Source organism: Cucurbita maxima, unplaced genomic scaffold (genome assembly GCF_002738345.1).
Source record: "Cucurbita maxima cultivar Rimu unplaced genomic scaffold, Cmax_1.0 Cma_Scf00007, whole genome shotgun sequence".
NCBI classification, from domain to species: Eukaryota; Viridiplantae; Streptophyta; class Magnoliopsida; order Cucurbitales; family Cucurbitaceae; genus Cucurbita; species Cucurbita maxima.
This window is the reverse complement of record NW_019272023.1, coordinates 4,193,202-4,211,639: the sequence shown is the minus strand read 5'-3', so window position 1 is coordinate 4,211,639 and position 18,438 is coordinate 4,193,202. Positions and strand designations below refer to the sequence as shown.

The window sequence follows — 18,438 nt, the reverse complement described above, 5'->3', positions numbered from 1 at the left end:
GGTCGTTGTATTAGTAGTATATCAACACTCATTCAAAATTTATTTAAGTATAAGAGTGATGTATGAATAGAATACATCAATGTTATGTTACTGTGGGACAAAATGGTAATTTGACCCTCTATCGTAAGGACGTGTTTCAACTTCCATGAACATTTTGAGTAGATTCAGGTTGAAAATCAGAGTCGTGAGACCCCATATTAGTTGGGAAGGAGAACAAAACATTTTCTATAAGAGTGTGGAAGAAACCTCTCGATGCATTTTAAAATCCTTGAGGCGAAGTTCGAAAGAAAAAACCTAAAAAGGACAACCTTGAGAATTCCTGTTGTATCTTATGTTCATCAATAGCGGATTTATGACCTTATACATTAAATGATCAGAGTATGAAAGCATGAAATGCTCAACTTGTAATAACTAAACCCATGATTGAAATTCTTCCTCTTAGCCGAGCTGGAAGAACTTCGAAGCGCGTTTGACATCAATTTGAGCAAGACTTTTTGAACCAAGAAATCATTTAATTCGAGCATTTGAAATTTTCAAATAACCATGCCCTGACTTTCGGGTCTTATGAATAAATTACATATTAAATTGACTTTTACATCATCATTAGTAAGTTTGTCTACAACTGGAATTGAGATGAATTTTCGAGTGGATGAGCAGAGGGAACTTTTTGGATGATGAAAGAATGGATGGTGACAGTTTTTGGCTAAGTAATGTTGTGAGATCCTACGTCGATTAGAGAGTGGAACGAGTGTTAGTGAGAACGCTAGGTCTCGAAGAGCTAGATTGTGAGATCATACATTGATTAGAGAAGAAAACGAGTGACAGCGAAGAAGCTATGCTTAAAAGGGATAGATTATGGATTCCATATTAGTTGGAGAGAGTAACAAAATATTTTTTTATAAGAGCGTGGAAACTTTCTCTTTTTTTATTTTATTTAATTTTTATAAATATGTTTAAAATAAATTTATAGTTTTTAAACATAGGAGAGTAATGTTAATATACTAAATTATTCCATTATTATAAATAAATATGCTTATATTTACTTAAATCATTTTTACGATATTAATATAATAAAAGTGTTTTGTCGAATTAAATAGCCTACTATAGAAGTGTTTTGTTTTTATAATTACAAATTTTTAATTAAAAATCTTTGATAATTTAAAATGAATTACGTTATATATCAGTCTTTATATTTGAAAATTGTATTTATAAATGAATTTGTTAAAATTATTTTAATAATTTGATTTAATAAAAATAAACAAACTAGCCTAAAAATAATTATGTAAAAATGTTGGAATTAATTGGGGGAAGTGAGCACAAATATTATTTATTTATATAAAATACTGATATCATTAGCACGCAACACTGAACGCAGTTACTCTATTCTCGGGCATTTTATTCCCGGACATTAGACAAAACTTTAAATCAGACGACAAATAATAAGATGCTTGAGAATCAAATAATTATGTTTAATGGTGCATGATAATTCTATTAGAGTTTCACGTAAATGATATGATTTAAGGCTAATATCCCCACAAACTGAGTAGGCTAACGAGCTAAAATTTCAATATGAGATGCAAGAGAAAAATGGAAGGAGAATATAGTAATTACCATCGAGCTATATGCTCCCTTTGGCAACTTTTATTCTCATATTATTACTACTTTTATAGTTTATAACTTAGATAAGACATAATAGATAGAACATAGATGATCTCGTTGCAAGTTTGCAGTTCAGGAAGACGGACGAAAGAGAAAAACGTGAAAAATATTGATGTTTTTAAATTTTAAATCTAGTTTATAATCGAAAATAACAATTTTAATCTGATTTGAGTTGAATTACATTTAAATAGCTGAGGTTTCAAACTCAACATAATTTTAATTTTAAAATAATTTAAAATTTTATTTGAGAAATAATATGTTTTAGACGAATTAAACCCAACTATTGAAAATGTTGATCAAGAATATAAGTCATTTACCGTTTGATATATGGCGTACTTGATATGCTTTATGGACTTTATGGCGATATGATGAGTATGATGGTTGTATGTCGTTTGTCTTAATATGTTGATGTTTTCCATATTAAGCATGGTATATGATGATGAGTGTCATATTGCATCATGTCAATAGATCGACATAAGACACAACCCTAAGAGCATGAAAATGATATTAATATAAATATCCAACGAGCATGTGTTACTTAGTATAACAAAGAGACGATAAGATAGAATTTAGAGGGACCTCATGCATATTGTATGTTCATAAGCATAGGGATACTTCTCCAGAGACGATGAGTGCGGATGCGCACAGTATGATGATGATGGTGTTCATGGGGAGCATGACATTATGGGGTTCCACCGACCATCAGACGTCGTTACAGATTAGTTTGACCAGAGGGTTCAGGGGGTGTGCGAGCCCCCTGGAGATTCACACTCGCACGTGTAGGTCATGCATAGGGAAGTACTACACATTCAATTTGTCCGAGACTAGAGATCCCCGAGAGTAGAGATAGGTCTCAAGAGCATGATTGCATGTGTTTGCATTTGCATGGCCCCCTATAGTAGGGCCACTTACTGAGTATTCTTCGAAATACTCAGGTCGTGTGCCACATCATTTTTCAGGTAAAGACAATGTGCACTTGTACGGAGGATGACGCAAGCTGAGACTCTGACATGTGTATAGGGTAGACTCATATTTAAATTCTTAGTCTTAGGCTAGAATGGGTTGTTTTGCATTAAATTATTTTGGACTTGTTTTTAATCTCTCTAAATACGAGTATTTCTAATATTAGGTGGAAATGTTTTTAAATGTTTTCAACATTTATATTATAGATGTTGGTCTTCTTTTAAGAGATACATTCCGCATTTTAACAGAACATGAGACGTTACTAACGAAAAAAGTCTTGTTCGTTGGAAGATCTATCTCGTGTCTGGTACTGCACGGTTCCACTCTGCAAGAACTCCGAATCATTCTCTTCATCAGAAATGATCCGCTTGCCCCGAAATGACCTAGCCCAATAGGGAAATCCCAATTCATTGGGCCTTTCGATACAATCAAATAGAAAGCCCCAAGGGCGCCATATTCTAGGAGCCCAAACTATGTGATTGAATAAATCCTCCTCTATCTGTTGCGGGTCGAGGACTCCTTCTCCTTCCCCTTCTTCAAACTCCGATTCGTATTGTTCATAGAGAAATCTCTGATCAACGATAGAACAAGATCCATTTTGTATCATATCTAAGGGATTCCTGGGTTCGGGCCGAAGAGACTTTAACTAAGTAGAAATTTAGAGTTATTACATGAGTTTATATAATTGAGCTAACGAAAAGAAAAATAGACCTCGTTAATATATGTAAAACTATCTATTTATTTTGAGTATTTCTTGATCATATTTCATACTTTCGTAACAACTCTTATTTGAACGTGGCCACAATTCATTTAGTACTCTATCTTTACTCGAGCCAATTTTAAAAACTAAAATAAATTTTTTAAAACTAATTTTTTTAATAATTTTTAAAAATTTGACCTAAATTTTAAAACGAGGTAAAGGATTTGAACATATATGGTTGATTTGGGTTAGCTTTGGGCTATGAGCCTATGCTCGTGCATGGGTTCCATTCAATTTCAATTAGATTAAAAGAGACTTTTTTTTTCTTTTTTTAACGCAATTGATTTATTCAAATTTGTTCGTTTTTCTCATTGTTGAATTATAAAGACGTAAGTGGATAAACAAGGCTACACGGTCTTACATTTCGTGAATATACTTACCATAGAACAATAGAAATATACATATTTGTATCGTAACTTAGTTTTGAGTATATCAAAACATCGAGATATCGGTGAACGTTCATATAAATTTTTAACGGGAGGGCAAAGGAGAGGGCGTCGGAGAAGAGGAAGAAGAAGAAGGGAATAAAGATGAAAAGAGTTTATGAGCCAAGACAGCATTAGCAGCATCAGAGGGATGGAAGGCATCCCAAAACACATACTCACGTCTGTTCTTGCATACTTTTGAGTTTGGCAAACAAAGCCCTCCAATGCTTGTGTCCACATTGCAACAAGATGTATTTGAAACTTTGAATCCTGAAAATTTTAAAGAAAAAAAGTTAGGTTATACAATGCATACTTTTTTCATTTTTGAACTTTATGAAAACGTTAATTTATTCGGTTTTAGTAATTAGATAGCTAATGTAGCAGAATGTGAAAGTTTCGATAGACTTTTGTGAGATCGTAGAATGAAGCATTCTTTATAAAGGTGTAGAAATCTATTCCTAGTAGACACATTTTAAAATTGTGAGACTAACGGTTATACGTAACGAGCTAAAACCAACAATATTTGCTTATGGTAGGCTTGAGCTGTTACAAATAGTATTAGAGCCCGATACTTAATGGTTTGTCAGCAAGAACAGTTAAGGAGAGGAATGAAACATTCTTTATAAGAGTGTGAAACATCTCCCGTGCTTTAAAACTGTGAGGTTGACGATGATCATAATGACCCAAGCCCACCGCTAGCAGATATTGTCCTCTTTGGGCTTTCCCTTTCGGAGTTTCCCTCAAGGTTTTTAAAACGCATCTGCTAGGGAGAGATTTCCACGCTCTTATAAACTGTATTTTGTTCTCCCCAACCGATGTGGGATATCACAACGATACATAACGGGATAAAGAAGATAATATTTGCTAGTGGAGAGTCTTAACTGTTACAACTTTTATGTCCTATAGTTACATATAAGTTTAAAGTCGAAACAATTATTATTATTATTATTTCTTTAAACTTATACATCTATTTCATTATAATCCCTAAAATTTAAATATTATATTAGCCATCCACTGACATTAGATCAGATTTCTATTTAAATAATTTTTCAAAAATAAAAAATAAACGTTAAAGACCAGAATTATTACGTACCGTAAGTCGAAGGATTGGTGATGAGGTCAAGAACGACCGGGTAAGTATCTGCAAATAGAAAATGAGCGTTTGGAAGAGTTTTGTTGAGAGTTATTGCGAGGGTTTGGAGCTTCGAATTGAAGTGTTGAACCCATTGGTTCACTCTTTTTAGGCATTGCCCTTTTCTTGACTTCACTCTTTGTGAAGGGATGCACCCCAATGGCCCTAGCCCATGCACCACCATCTTTCTTGCACCCAATTGGTAAAGCCTCTACAATCAAATCATCAAAAGTTTGATTAAATTCTTCTTTTTAGATCGGGTGGAGATGTTCGTGAGATGGGACAAAGATGAGGAAATCTTTTCCGTCCCTGTCTCCATCCCACTACTTATTTTAATTTCTATTCCGGGGTAAGGGTTCGATTATTGATGATAGTGACGATATTGACTGTGACCTTGATACGAGACTAGAGCTTCTAATTATGATGAATACGTTAACTGTGAATCTATTTAACATTTTTCAAATTAAGATACTTATTAGACATAAATTTATTCTAGATTTCCGCTCACCTTAAATTGTTGTTCCAATGTAGAGAGTAAGAGGTCCAAAAATTCATCGTGCGTGTATTGTTGCCCATCGGCCAAAAATGGCTGCAAGAAATTGTTCACATAATCATTGCTACCTACCAACACAACACCAAATATATTATATCTTAGAACATTGCATCCTACTAATTACATTCTTTACTCGTGACCATTTTTTCATTGAGCGAAAGGTACAAAATAAATTAGATTAATTTTTTGACTCAAAAATTGGTAAGAAATCAAACAATATTTAACTCAGACCGACCTCGTGTCTTGATATGATGTTGAATTCACCATTAAATGGTAAATTTAATTATAATACTTTTACGCGGTTCCTTATTAGAAAGAAAAAAAACAAAAAAACTAAAATACTCTTTACCAATTCCAATGAAATACAAGGCTTCATTGCAATGTTTATTAGCTTTTTCATCTCCGATCTTCCTTCTAATCGCCATCTTCGTCTTGTTGAAGTTCTGGATCTGATCATCGAACGATAGTCTTTGAATCTGAAAAATTAAAAGAAAAAAAAAAACTTGTAATTTTAATAAGTGAAGTCAAATTGTTATTTTATTTTTTAATGTTTTGAATTTGAGATATGAAAAAAGTTTATTATTATTCTTACGAAGTAGAGTCCAGTGTCGTTGAGAATTCCCGCTCCACCAGAAGCGTAATTAACACCTTGGAGTAGTCTATCGTCATCTTGAGAAAGTGATAGGTAAGGAGGTGGCGACGGAATTCCTAACTTTGAAGCTACAAAGATAATTCATCAATCTTCAAATCAAACAATTAACATCCAACATACATTCAAAAATATGCATGCCATTAATAATCATTCCATATAAATTCGAGGTGAGTTTGTGCTCCTAGATCCTTACTTAATACTACCGGTCTCGTGAGGTAATCGAGAGAATACATACTTACATATAATAATATATCGAGATATTAAAGACAGTCGTTGTGGAACTACATACGTACATATTATATCTCCGATTGTTCGACCATTAGTGAATCGGCCAGTTGGTTGGCCACCGTTATAATCAAGTCCGTACCAAGGATAGTCGGAGCGTGCGAGGGAGTTAAGAAAGTTGTTGTTTCCAACCTCAGTTAAGGAGTCCCCAAACACATAGGTGACCAAAGGAGATGCTGCTTCTGCTGCTCCTGCTGCTCCTGCAAAGAAGATGATAGCAAAGATTGAAGCAAAGGCATGGATTGATATCATGGCCATATGCCCTAATTTTGGTGTGTTTTTGGTGGTGAATATGAGAAGAAGTATTTATAGGCCAATTTTGGGATCCTTTTGGTGTTGCCCACTTCTTCAACAATGGCTTGGTTGGTGCTTTATTCAAACCCATTTGAAGAGAAAGAATGAGAAATATGGTTGAAATAGTGGCTTTAATTTTTCTTTCTTTCTTTCAAGTTGGCCAACTGATGCATCAAATGTTAGTTTTGTTAGGTTTTTTTTTCTTTCTTTCTATTTTTATTTTTGGTATCTTACCCATAAAAATATTCATAAACTTTGTATTATGTGTGCTATTTCACATCGGCTGTAGAGGGGAGCGAACCATTTCTTATAAAGGTGTGGAAACCTCTCTCTCTATCGTATCGTGAGGCTGATGACGATACGTAATGGGCCAAATCGAACAATATCTATTAGCGTCGGGCTTGGACTATTACAAATGGTATCAAAGGCAAACACCGAGCGGTGTGCTAATAAAGACACTAGGCCCCCAAGGGGGTGGACTGTGAGATCCCACATCAATTTGAGAGTGGAATAAAACATTTCTTATTAGGGTATGACAACCTCTCCCTACTAGTCACGTTTTAAAACCATGAAGGCGATACGTAGCAGGTCAACGTGGATAATATCTATTTAACATTGGGCTTAGGCGGTTATAAATAGTATCAAAGCCAGACGCCGAATAGGGTGTCAGTGAGAACGTTGAGCTCCCAAGAAGGGTGGATTGTGAGATCCCACATAAAAAATACTCTTATTGTTAGTATATGGAGGGAACGGGTAGTTCCAAATTTCAATAATTCACGTGCGTGTTTATAATTCGGAAACGTTTTTTTTTTTTTTTTTAATAATCTTGTATTCTATTTATTGTATTAAAAATTAAATAAATTAATTATTGTTTTATTTATTTATTGAGAATCAAGTACTTTTCTTGTAGACGACACAAACCACTATATTTTTTATTCCAAATAACAACTAAAAGGAAACGCAGAATATTTCTTTTTCTTTTTTAATATCTTTTTTATATCATCAACTTTTATGCTCACTCTACTCTCACAACTAACTTTTTTTTTTTTTTTTAATATGTTTTTTTTATCTCATAAACTTTTATGCTTACTACTAGTCATTCACTCCCGCTTGCACGTGTATGTTCAATCGTCTGTGACACATCCGACTTGCGTTCACACTAGGCCAAGTCATTCAGCTCGACCTTGCTTCTGCTCAGGGCCAAAATCTCTCAATGCACCATCGCGTCTCATCTTGCCATCTCGATCTCCATCGACATGGCTCATATGTCTTAACGTCATCCCGAATCTCGGAGTGTTGTTGGCCATCATAACTCACTCGTTCATGCCATCGAGAACGGGCTCACGTGTGTCGTTCATCTCATCGGGACTTCCCGAACATCCATCCATCTGGGTTCTATCGAGGCATTGGCCCTCCCGTGCCCATGTCGTGCCATTTACGAATACCGTACCAAATAGCGGGTGTATGTAGCAACCTCTAACATGCGGGCTGTGGCGCAAACCAGCACTCCCGTGCCGCCCAATATGTCCTTGAAAAACCCATTTCAAAGGAAGTCGCTCGAGACATTCGTCTCGACATAGGGCCCAGAGGGTAGATTGAATATTGATTGATTATTTGTTGATTCATCAACCTCATATTGTATAGATCATATCGTATACGTGCAAGGAGTGATCATGTATGTATATTATAACATGTAAGGCATGACCTTATAGCTTCCCAGTCAATCTAAACAGTTCACTACTAGAGATTAGTTGGTCACTGTCTAGCAATCTCTATATGGTACAAGAATCATAATCATGAAAGGAGTGACCACGTGCCTGTCAATTGTTTGTACTCATGCGGTCCCATTTCTTGTCTAGACAAGTTCTTGGTGACCCGATAACAATCTCTACACACAATATGTAGATAAAACGGCACAAACAAACGTAAAACAATTATTTCTTAATCCTTGTACTAAAATCCCTTACAGCCTATCAACTACTTTTTTTCAATAGTCCATAGAGATTATACTTAAGCAATATTATAATTCAATGTCGTGCTATAACTTTATGCATTTACTTGGGAAATATTATTGGACTCGTTCTACATTTTTTACTGAGAATTATATCGGAAATGGTAACTCTACATTAAAAGAATTGAAACGAATATATATATATATATATATAGTTGTCAACTTTTCTTACCCGATAGTTATATGTTGTAAGTCGTTGTTGTCGTCTTTTTGCTTTCATCACATATAACACTAATTTCAATCTTTCAAACCTAACTTTCTAAACTCTCTTTTGAAATCTCTATGTCCCTGTTTGCTAAAACTTTCTTCTTGAACTCGAGCTAGAGGCTCGAGCATCCGTCATTTGGCCGTAGGCGACGCAATAACAAATTGGTTTAATTCACTTGTTGCTAGGAAGTGAGAAGTGAGTACCACACCATCAAAAGTCCGCTGCCATCAAAAGTGCGATTGTGACAAGTATATATATATATATAGTGAAAAAAATTATGAGAAAATAAATAAAGAATTTTGAGGACGAATATTAAAATAGGAGACGAGAAGAGGGATAGAGAAGGCTTCTCCTTCTCCGTCTCCGCCCTACTCGTGAACATCTCTAGAGTCCATCCTTCCTCCTTTACTCGGTCCTACATAGCTAAAGTCTCTACCTCATCTCGTGGACATTTCTAGAACACATCCTCTTCTTTGACTCGATCCTATATAACTAAATTATGCTCAATTTAAATAATGTAATTCAAATATTGGTCTCCCAAGAACATGGGCGTTGATATAAATATTGAAAGTTTCATATGATATCACACATTAAATAAATAAATACATGAGGAAAAACACATAATTCAATTCCCTTCCTTTTTTAACTAAAAAAAAACCCCTTCTTTCATAAATAAATAGATTTACAAAAACAAAAACACATATCAATTCCCTTCTTCTTCATTCTTTCTTTTTCTGGAACTGAAAAAAAAAAAAAAAATCCCTTTTTTCTGTTCATATTTCAGTATTAAAAATCTTAGATAACTTGAGAAAGAATAAAGAAAAAAAAAAGACGACGGATCTTTCTGTAATTACAGTAAACAAAACCAACAGCAAAGCAAACAAGAAAAAAATAAGACGGAAACAGATTGGAAGAAGAAGAATCAGACGAAGAAGACGACGAACTCATTCCAAAGCTTCCATTAAACTGAAGCCAAATCACTTTTTCATTGTCTCTAAGCTCAGATTATCATTTCCCCTAAATTTCTTTGTTTCTGCAATACCCATTTTCGATTCGACCAAGCCCACATTCCATTTCTCTCCAAAAATGTCATTCTCCTGCGGAATCGAGTGCGTTGTGGTGTTGGGTTGCTTGAGATGGGCATGGAAGCGATGCACTTACATCGGCTCTTACGACAGCGCCACTTGGCCACCGGCCACTTGCGACGACTTCGAATCAGTCCCACGAGTCTGCCGTTTAATCCTCGCCGTTTACGAATCCGATCTCAATAACCCTCAATTCCTCCCTCCTGGAGGATACCGCCCCAACCCCGATTGGCTCATCAAGCGCGTCACTTATGAACAGACCAATGGTCGGGCTCCGCCTTACATAATCTATATCGACCACGAACATCGCGAGATTGTTCTTGCGATTCGGGGTCTTAATCTTGTGAAAGAGAGTGATTACAAGCTGTTGTTGGATAATCGATTAGGGATGCAAATGTTTGATGGTGGGTTTGTTCATCATGGTCTTTTGAAATCCGCGATTTGGCTGTTGAAGCAGGAATCTGAAACGCTTAAACGCCTTTGGGTTGAGAGTGGATCGGATTACAATATGGTATTTGCAGGTCATTCCTTGGGATCTGGTGTGGCGGCGTTGTTGACTGTGATTGTGGTGAACCATCGGGATCTATTAGGGGGTATTCCGAGAAGTAAAGTCCGGTGCTATGCGGTGGCGCCGGCAAGGTGTATGTCGCTTAATTTGGCTGTGAAATATGCAGATGTCATTAATTCTGTCATCTTGCAGGTAATGGATGAATTCTACTGAAACCCATTTGATTTGTTGGTTGTTCTATAATGATTTTGATACAATTCTCTTGCAGCTTGGCTTTGATTAAGAATTCTGTGACCTTTTGAGTTCAATCTAAAGCTTGTTGCTATTCAATTCCGTTCTGTTTGTATGTAATCTTTAGTTATCAAAGAAAACTTAATGTTCTTTTAAACATGGCTTGATTGTTCTTATTCAGGATGATTTCTTGCCAAGAACAGCCACACCTTTGGAAGATATATTTAAGTCAATCTTTTGGTATGTATCACTTTTGGGCTGAAATTTTGGATCTATGACACAATCTTAGAGCTATTGCAATAAAATTCCTATTAATATCTCTTAAACCAGGCCTTGATACTTTGGACAGTTTGCCTTGCCTATTGTTCCTGGTTTGCCTGAGGGATACCTTCATACCCGAGGGTCGAAAACTGCGGGATCAAAGACGACTGTATGCGCCCGGAAGAATGTATCATATCGTCGAAAGGAAATTTTGTAGGTATAGATCATTCATATTATTCCTTCTCCCTTATTCATGTTGGTTGAAGATTTCTTTACTTTTTTGGTCATTTTCTTGAGTTCAACTACAGCCATCTTCATAAATTAAGTTCTTGTAGTTTGTAGCCATGTTTTATGTCACAAAACAAGACAGTGTTTGGTCTTTACACTACAAATTCAGCTGATTTAAGGATTTTGTTTGGTGGAGTGGTTTGTTCTTTTATTTGTACTTATACTTTCACTTCTTGCTTCCCAGATGTGGGAGGTTTCCTCCTGAAGTTAGAACAGCTATTCCCGTTGATGGAAGATTCGAACATATTGTCTTGTCGTGTCATGCTACGTCTGATCATGGTATAATATGGATAGAGAAAGAAGCAGGGAAGGCCTTGGAAGTAAGTATAATCTCTTTACATTTCTTAATCAATGACTCGAGTGTTTCTCGTTAAAATCTTATGGGTTATCCTCTCTCTCTTGGATTCGAGGTGTACGAAAGGAGGAACCAGTGTTTTTTTACTAGCAATCTTGTAATTGTGTAGGGGAAAATATAGTGTGCATCCTTTTGAGTATCTATTCTGTCATATATTGCTTACCCATTGTATGTCCAAGAATAGTAGGGGGCTATGGGAGAGCAATCTTTTATCTTATCTATTCTCATCTTGAGGCCTTTTATAAGCATTTGAGCTCTAACCATGTCTGAGCATCAGCAAATGTTGGCTTTATTGGTGACACGCCAAAGCTTAGCAATACTATCCGCTTGACCCTCCTTCGTATGCCCTTGAAGGTGACTACTAGCTCCATTAAGAGTGTGAGATCCCACATCGATTGGGGAGGAGAACGAAGCATTCTTTATAAGGGTGTGGAAACCTCTTCCTCATAGATGCTTTTAAAAACCTTAAGGGAAAACCCAAAAGGAAAAGCCCAAAAGGAAAAGCCCATGGAGTACAATATCTGCTAGCGGTGAATTTGGACGGTTGCAGAGAGACTCTTTAGTCCCTTTTCGGAGTGAAAACCAAATCATACTGATCAGAGTTTCTTCTCCAATTCCATCCCAAAGTTTAAGCCATGAAACTTAATTATTGATGTCAGCCCAAAGAAATGTATACTCTATCGAACTTGCACAGCATATATCGTGTATGATATCTTCATTAAGAACGTCATTAAGAACGTCTGAGGCATTATTTTGCATTTGTTTAAGATTTGTAATAGCTGTGATACTTTGCAAGTACTTTTACATAATTTAACTAAGTATTTCACACAGTTAATGAAAGAAAGTGGTGGTGGTAGTACAGCCACAACAGCACCCAAAGTACAGAGATTTGAGAGGAAGCAGACCCTTGAGAAAGAGCACAAAGATGCTTTGGAAAGAGCCGTTAGTCTGAAAGTTCCTCACGCCGTGAACTCGATGGAGGATGAGGAGGCTTCTCATCAAGACGACGAAACACAAGAGCCTCCTCCAAGCCAAAGTGGAGAATCCTCGACAAAGACAAAACCTTCTTCTGGCAGGACGAACTGGGACGAAGTGGTTGAAACGCTATTTCATCGAAACGAATCAGGAGATCTTCGTCTTAGAAAAGAAGTAGCAACAGCAACAGCAACAGCAGATGAAGCTCCCCCTCAATCTCAATAACATCACCTCTCCATTCATGGTTTAAATGATTTTGAGATTAGATATCCCATCTGTTATTTTGAGTGTAAGGATAGGATACATCTTGTTCGTGTTTGTGAACCCTTTTTACAATGTAAAATAGTCATGATTTACAATTGGGCAGATTCCCCAAACTCCAAAGCGTAGATAACAATTACACAGATAAGAAAAGAAAGTGATGTCCTTGTGTCAAGAACATTCATTCAATTGTGGTTGAGTTGTGGATTCTTTTGGCTTGATTGTGGATTCTTTTTGTTCTTTCTTCTGTGTCCTCTACTGGAGAAATTATCACAGTTGCATTTGAATTGAGTATGTTTTTCCAAGAAAAGAAATGAAAATCTGATATTAAGATTAAGAAATCAAATCAAATCAAATCAGAGGACTAAGTATCTGAACAATAAGTCCCTACAATAAAAGATACTCTCATTCTCAACAATGTAAAGCAACTAAACTTGAAATCTCCTTTATACATAAATCAATTTACCTATTTGAGAGATCGATGAACCCAAAGCTCGGTTAGTTCATGATCAACCGAAGAGGTAAAGGTTTTGATAAGGAAAGGTCAAACAGCATCATCTCCCCCATTAAATAGGAAAAATACAATCTAGTCTACTACAGAAGAGCAAAAAGCATGGAAATAACTAATGATAACGAAATAAGCACACCCCCCACGAGAGTGTGACATACATTCTTCTATCTTACAGCTAACACATTTGGTTAATCAGGTCAGGTTTGCATGGCTTCAGCATGGTAGTTTTCAAGCTCCTTGTCGAGTTCAGCGGAGGACTTCTCCACAGGTTTCTTTCTTCCTTGGCCACGACCACGACCACTACCACTACCACTACCACTACCACGCCCTCGGCCACGGCCACGGCCTCCTAGACCACGGCCTCCTCCACCTCCTAGACCACGACCTCCTCCACCTCCTAGACCACGGCTCCAGCCCCCTCGCCCACGACCGCGACCACTCCTCAGCCCTCCACGATGGCTTGGACTATACAAAACCCAAAAACTCCAATAAAACCAGACAGCAATAGAAACAAGTTGTCCTACCGATTTAAGCAAGTACTTTATTTCCAACTCATGCGTGCACTTTTTTAAGAACTTAGTAGCTGAGGCTGAGCACCACGCATATCTATTTAAAAAATGACTAAATAAATAAATACATATTACATCATATATAATAAGTGCTGAGAATTAAACCAACAACCCTTAGATACCTCAAGTGACTAATTTCAAAGTGATCGAATAAAAACCTACAGTGACTAATTTCTTTGACTTCCAACCTACATTTCTTCTTACCATTCACTCCTCCATGCATAATAAACTTGTTTACAACTATGAAGCAAAACGCACTCATGACCACATCTAGAAAACCATTTATTAGAAATTTATTTTGCGAACTATTATAATAGAACTCTTTCCTACTATTCTAGCAACTAACATCCTACTTAATAACCATTTGTTTTTTAATCTCTAGTTTCTAAAATTATACTTAACTTCCGGATGAAAATCAATATTAACAATTGTAAAAAAAGCATACACAATTTTCAAAACGAAAAACCAAAAATCAAATAGTTACCTAAAGAGGTCTAAATGAAAATATTACTCATTATTTCAAGTTACAATTATAAGCTCAGTTTATGAACTTTCCATTGTATTTAATAAGTGCCTCTTTAGAAAGCTTAGGCAGGTTATATGTTCTATTAGACAAATTTGAATTACAGGTCTAATTGAACCCTAAATTTTCATGATTAGTGAATTTTAAAAAATATCAAATAGGGCAATAACCTATTAGACACAATTGAAAGTTTAAGAACTTATTAAACACTTCTTAAATTTAAGAGGTCTATTAAACACACATTGAAAGTAGTTTAGAGACTAATCAAAAACTTTTGAAAGCTTAAGGACCAATTAAACAATCTTTAAAATTTTAAGAACTAAGCTTGTAATTTAAGCTTATAAAAACTAGAAGAAAAATATTATTTTGTTTTTGTGTTTTCATTTCATTTTTCTGCCTATTAATTTTCAAATATAATTCATTAAAATAGAGGCATATATAAACAGTTGATTTATGAAAATTAAGAAAAACACACACAAACACACAAAAAGCATTGCACTATTATCACTAACATCTGGCATCCTCATTTTTTTTTTTAATTCAAGAAACTGTTTATTTCTAAGTGAAAATATTTTTATTAGGGAAAAAAGAAAATTTTCATTAGCCTGACTTCCAAACAGATAGAAAAGATCTAACTCTCAATTGTAAAGGCCCTACAAAAATCAGAGATAAGAATAAATACCAAGAACAAATGACTTCCAAAATTAATCCAACTACCGAGCAGTAAAACAATCTCAGAATGCAATTATAATAATAATAAATAATAATTTGTTTTAGAAAAAACAGCTTCTCCACTATTGAATATTAAAATTTCATGCCTAATACAATCTCGAGTTAGAACTTACCCAGGAAAAGGGTTGACCGCGTTGGAGCTACCAGTACGACCAGATTCAGACCTGCATTTGAAGCAGATTTTGCCATCATTTCATCAATCATTTTAAGAACACGATTATCAAAGGAGAGCACGTAAGAGAAAGGGGGACGTTTCCAACACAGCAAGCGTCTATACAGATAATAAATCATTTATAGACTGCTACTAAAAAATTTATCAAAGACCAGTCAGAACAAAAATGAATACGTTTTTTTGCAAATAGGAAAAAGAACCATTTCACTGATTGATGAAATAGATTATAAAAAGAAGACCTATCTGTGAGTAAGTACAAATTTCTATTCACAGGAAACAATAATTAGTTATGAAGATACTAAAATGAAATAAGAAAAGGGGCAAAAAGGAAGAGAGAAAGATACTCCATACGTTAGAACAACGGTTCTCCTGCTTCTTCCATTCACTCCAGTAACATTTATGCGTGCAGAAACTGGCGTGTCAGCATTATCACCAAGCATTTCAATCTTCATTGGCTTCCCATCCAGTAACACATTGTTGTAGCGCTTTAGAGCAGCAAATGCATCACTTCTGCGAGTATATACCACCTCTGCTGAGCCCTTAAATAAACAATGGAAAGTTTATCAGCCAACTAAAGTTTGATAAGGGAGCTAACTATTACAAACGCATTTGGAACAGAAGAATGATTATCATATGTGCTATAGATGTCCTGCCAACTTAAGAGAAACAAAATACGAATAACAATGATAAATGAAGAAAATTTGAATTTGATATATAAAAAACATGCAATATATAACTTATTCATTAATTTTAACTTCTCGGCATTTGTTACATGTATTCTAGTAAAAAGTTCCTTGTAATAGCTTTTTTCAGCACTATCTAGCTTCCAAAGTAAAGATGAATTTTGCGCATAGACAACGTCAAATCCACCAAAAGCAAATATTGATTTCATGGCAGAACAGTTATGACTACCAAAATAATGTTAATACTCAATTCCAGAGAAAGCTATACGGCAACACATTACTGCATATTTTTACAAAAAAAACCGGTGGAACTTACACTTGGACGGCCATTTTTGTCATAATGAATTGCAAATCTTTTCAGGTCTCCAATCTCAGAGAACAACTCCTGAGTTCACCGTCAGGTTCCAAGAGAGTATTAATCAAAAAATGAAGAGAAAGCATCTTTAGTCAAATATATATGGCTTGAGTTGTACCCTTATATCTTCTTTGGTCACCCCATAATCCAAGTTAGAAACGTACAACTTTGTGCCAATTTCAATTCCAGAAATCCCTGAAGCTCTAAGACTGTCTTCAAATAAATCATGCTGCCACTGAACATTCTTCATTCTGCGTGGGGGCTGATGAAAGCATGCAGATAAGAATCCAGACGGAGAAAACACATATCAGCTTATAAATTGACAAGAATATAATTCTCCACTCTTGAAAGTCCTTTGAAAATAACCCAGATAACCCACACGTATTCAATATTTGCAAAGATAATGGTACAAATACACCAGGAGACGAATCGGATCAGAGGGTGACCCACGATGAGATTCTCCATAGAACAACAATTTTACTGATCCTCTTCTGTTAGAGTTACTATAGTGTTATTTGAGATCCTCATGAGCATGTATTTCAAGGAATATCAGGTTCTCAAGCATATGCATTAAACATCACAGTTTGAAGCTTGCCTTGCTAATTGAGAAAGCAGATGGCCTTGCATTTATGCCGAGCGGACCTCTACGAACTGACCCTATCACTACTGCTCTTCCCCCATTATAAGACCCACCTGCACCACGCCCACGACGAGCCCTACCTCGTGCTCTAAGCTTCTCACGGTTATTCTTCTTTATCACATCCTCTAGAGACATATCCAAAGGAGTAGCCATCCGGTTCAATAAGAGGAAACAGATTTCGAAGAACTACAGAAAAGAAGTCCTGCAGAAAGGTAAGATAAACATTAATCATTATGATATTTGCATGAAGCATGACAAATCAATACTTCATTCAATGTATCAACTGTAACATGTATTCACTATTAGTTGAATGACCTGCTCATCCAACACCACATCCATCCTCAACAAGACACAAACTCCCCACTAAAGCCCAACCAAGACTGTGAAGTGCCAAAGCAGATATTCTAAAACAATTTGCCGTACCAACTCAAAGTTGAGGTTTAACATAACCCACCCACCAAAAGACACGTTCTAGATTTTTATGTATTTAACTTAACACATGGATCGGACTAGAAGAACGTAGCCTTACATAGAAATGCAAATATAACTGCAAATGTGCTTCATAACACTAGTAAAGGTAAAAGAGGAATGCATAATCATCCGATTCTAGTCTGTAGGTCTGTTGCTTTTCCAACTAAACTCCATCATGAGCTTTGAGGTTCTGTTACGTGGACAATAATGATGATTTGATGGACCATAAATGTAATCATCGTTTCTTATGTTTTGTTTAAGATCGTTCTCCAATTTTCCGATATTTAAACTTCGGAAATTATACAAACAAAACGTATCGTCGTAGACATATTGTTAAAAAAAATAAAAATTTAGAAACTAGAAATGCCAGTCAATGATTACTAACTCCAGTACGCCCATGTACAACATATGTACTTCCAAAATCGATGAGATTATAAAAGAGACAAATTCAAGACAGTCCAATTAACTTCAGATTTCAGATCTAAAACACAAAAGCAGGAAATATACGCATGAGAAGAAAGAAAATAACCATCCAAGAGTTAAAACAATATCTACATTCACCAACATTTGTTATCATGAAAATATATGTATAAAAAAGTAACTAAAACTGGACATAGAGTCAAAAGGCACATGGAAAATTGTATTAATGAAAGATTTACGCATGAAACAAGAATTCATTATGCAAAAACCAAACATCCTCGCTCGATTGCAACTTCTACAACGCTTTAAAGATCTATAAGCACAAAATATCAATCATTCTCTTATAAACATCACAAAAGAGATAATCCCGATCGCATCGAACATTCTCAAAAAAAAAAAAAAAAAAAAAAAAAAAAAAAAAAAAAAAAAAAAAAAAAAAAAAAAAAAAAAAAAAAA

The 18,438-nt window shown here is 35.5% G+C and overlaps 3 protein-coding genes across 5 annotated transcripts in view; 1 reads left to right on the top strand and 2 right to left on the bottom strand.

The window, feature by feature from the left end:
• Nucleotides 1–3,720: 3,720 nt before the first annotated feature.
• Nucleotides 3,721–6,685, bottom strand: LOC111481462 (GDSL esterase/lipase At5g37690). The gene is made up of 6 exons (XM_023126880.1): nt 6,438–6,685; nt 6,085–6,212; nt 5,842–5,968; nt 5,448–5,560; nt 4,901–5,150; nt 3,721–4,077 (listed from the first exon to the last, which is right to left on the bottom strand). Exons 1-6 carry the CDS (start codon nt 6,679–6,681, stop codon nt 3,854–3,856), a joined length of 1,086 nt encoding a protein of 361 aa, XP_022982648.1. The 5' UTR covers nt 6,682–6,685; the 3' UTR covers nt 3,721–3,853.
• A 3,063-nt stretch (nt 6,686–9,748) lies between these two features.
• LOC111481461 lies at nt 9,749–13,146 on the top strand. Its single transcript, XM_023126879.1, has 5 exons — nt 9,749–10,727; nt 10,948–11,006; nt 11,116–11,244; nt 11,500–11,635; nt 12,502–13,146. Exons 1-5 carry the CDS (start codon nt 10,029–10,031, stop codon nt 12,868–12,870), a joined length of 1,392 nt encoding a protein of 463 aa, XP_022982647.1. The 5' UTR covers nt 9,749–10,028; the 3' UTR covers nt 12,871–13,146.
• Nucleotides 13,147–13,289: 143 nt separating this feature from the next.
• LOC111481464 (THO complex subunit 4D-like) overlaps nt 13,290–18,438 on the bottom strand; it is a 6,052-nt gene continuing 903 nt past the window's right edge. For all 3 annotated transcript variants that reach the window (XM_023126881.1, XM_023126882.1, XM_023126883.1), the window contains exons 2-7: nt 17,047–17,293; nt 16,570–16,713; nt 16,413–16,481; nt 15,765–15,952; nt 15,355–15,405; nt 13,290–13,882 (exon numbers count right to left, since the gene is read on the bottom strand). In XM_023126881.1, the coding sequence (XP_022982649.1) occupies nt 13,615–13,882; nt 15,355–15,405; nt 15,765–15,952; nt 16,413–16,481; nt 16,570–16,713; nt 17,047–17,244 (918 nt within the window). In that variant the 5' untranslated portion in view covers nt 17,245–17,293 and the 3' untranslated portion in view covers nt 13,290–13,614. The remainder of the gene's footprint in view (nt 13,883–15,354; nt 15,406–15,764; nt 15,953–16,412; nt 16,482–16,569; nt 16,714–17,046; nt 17,294–18,438) is intronic.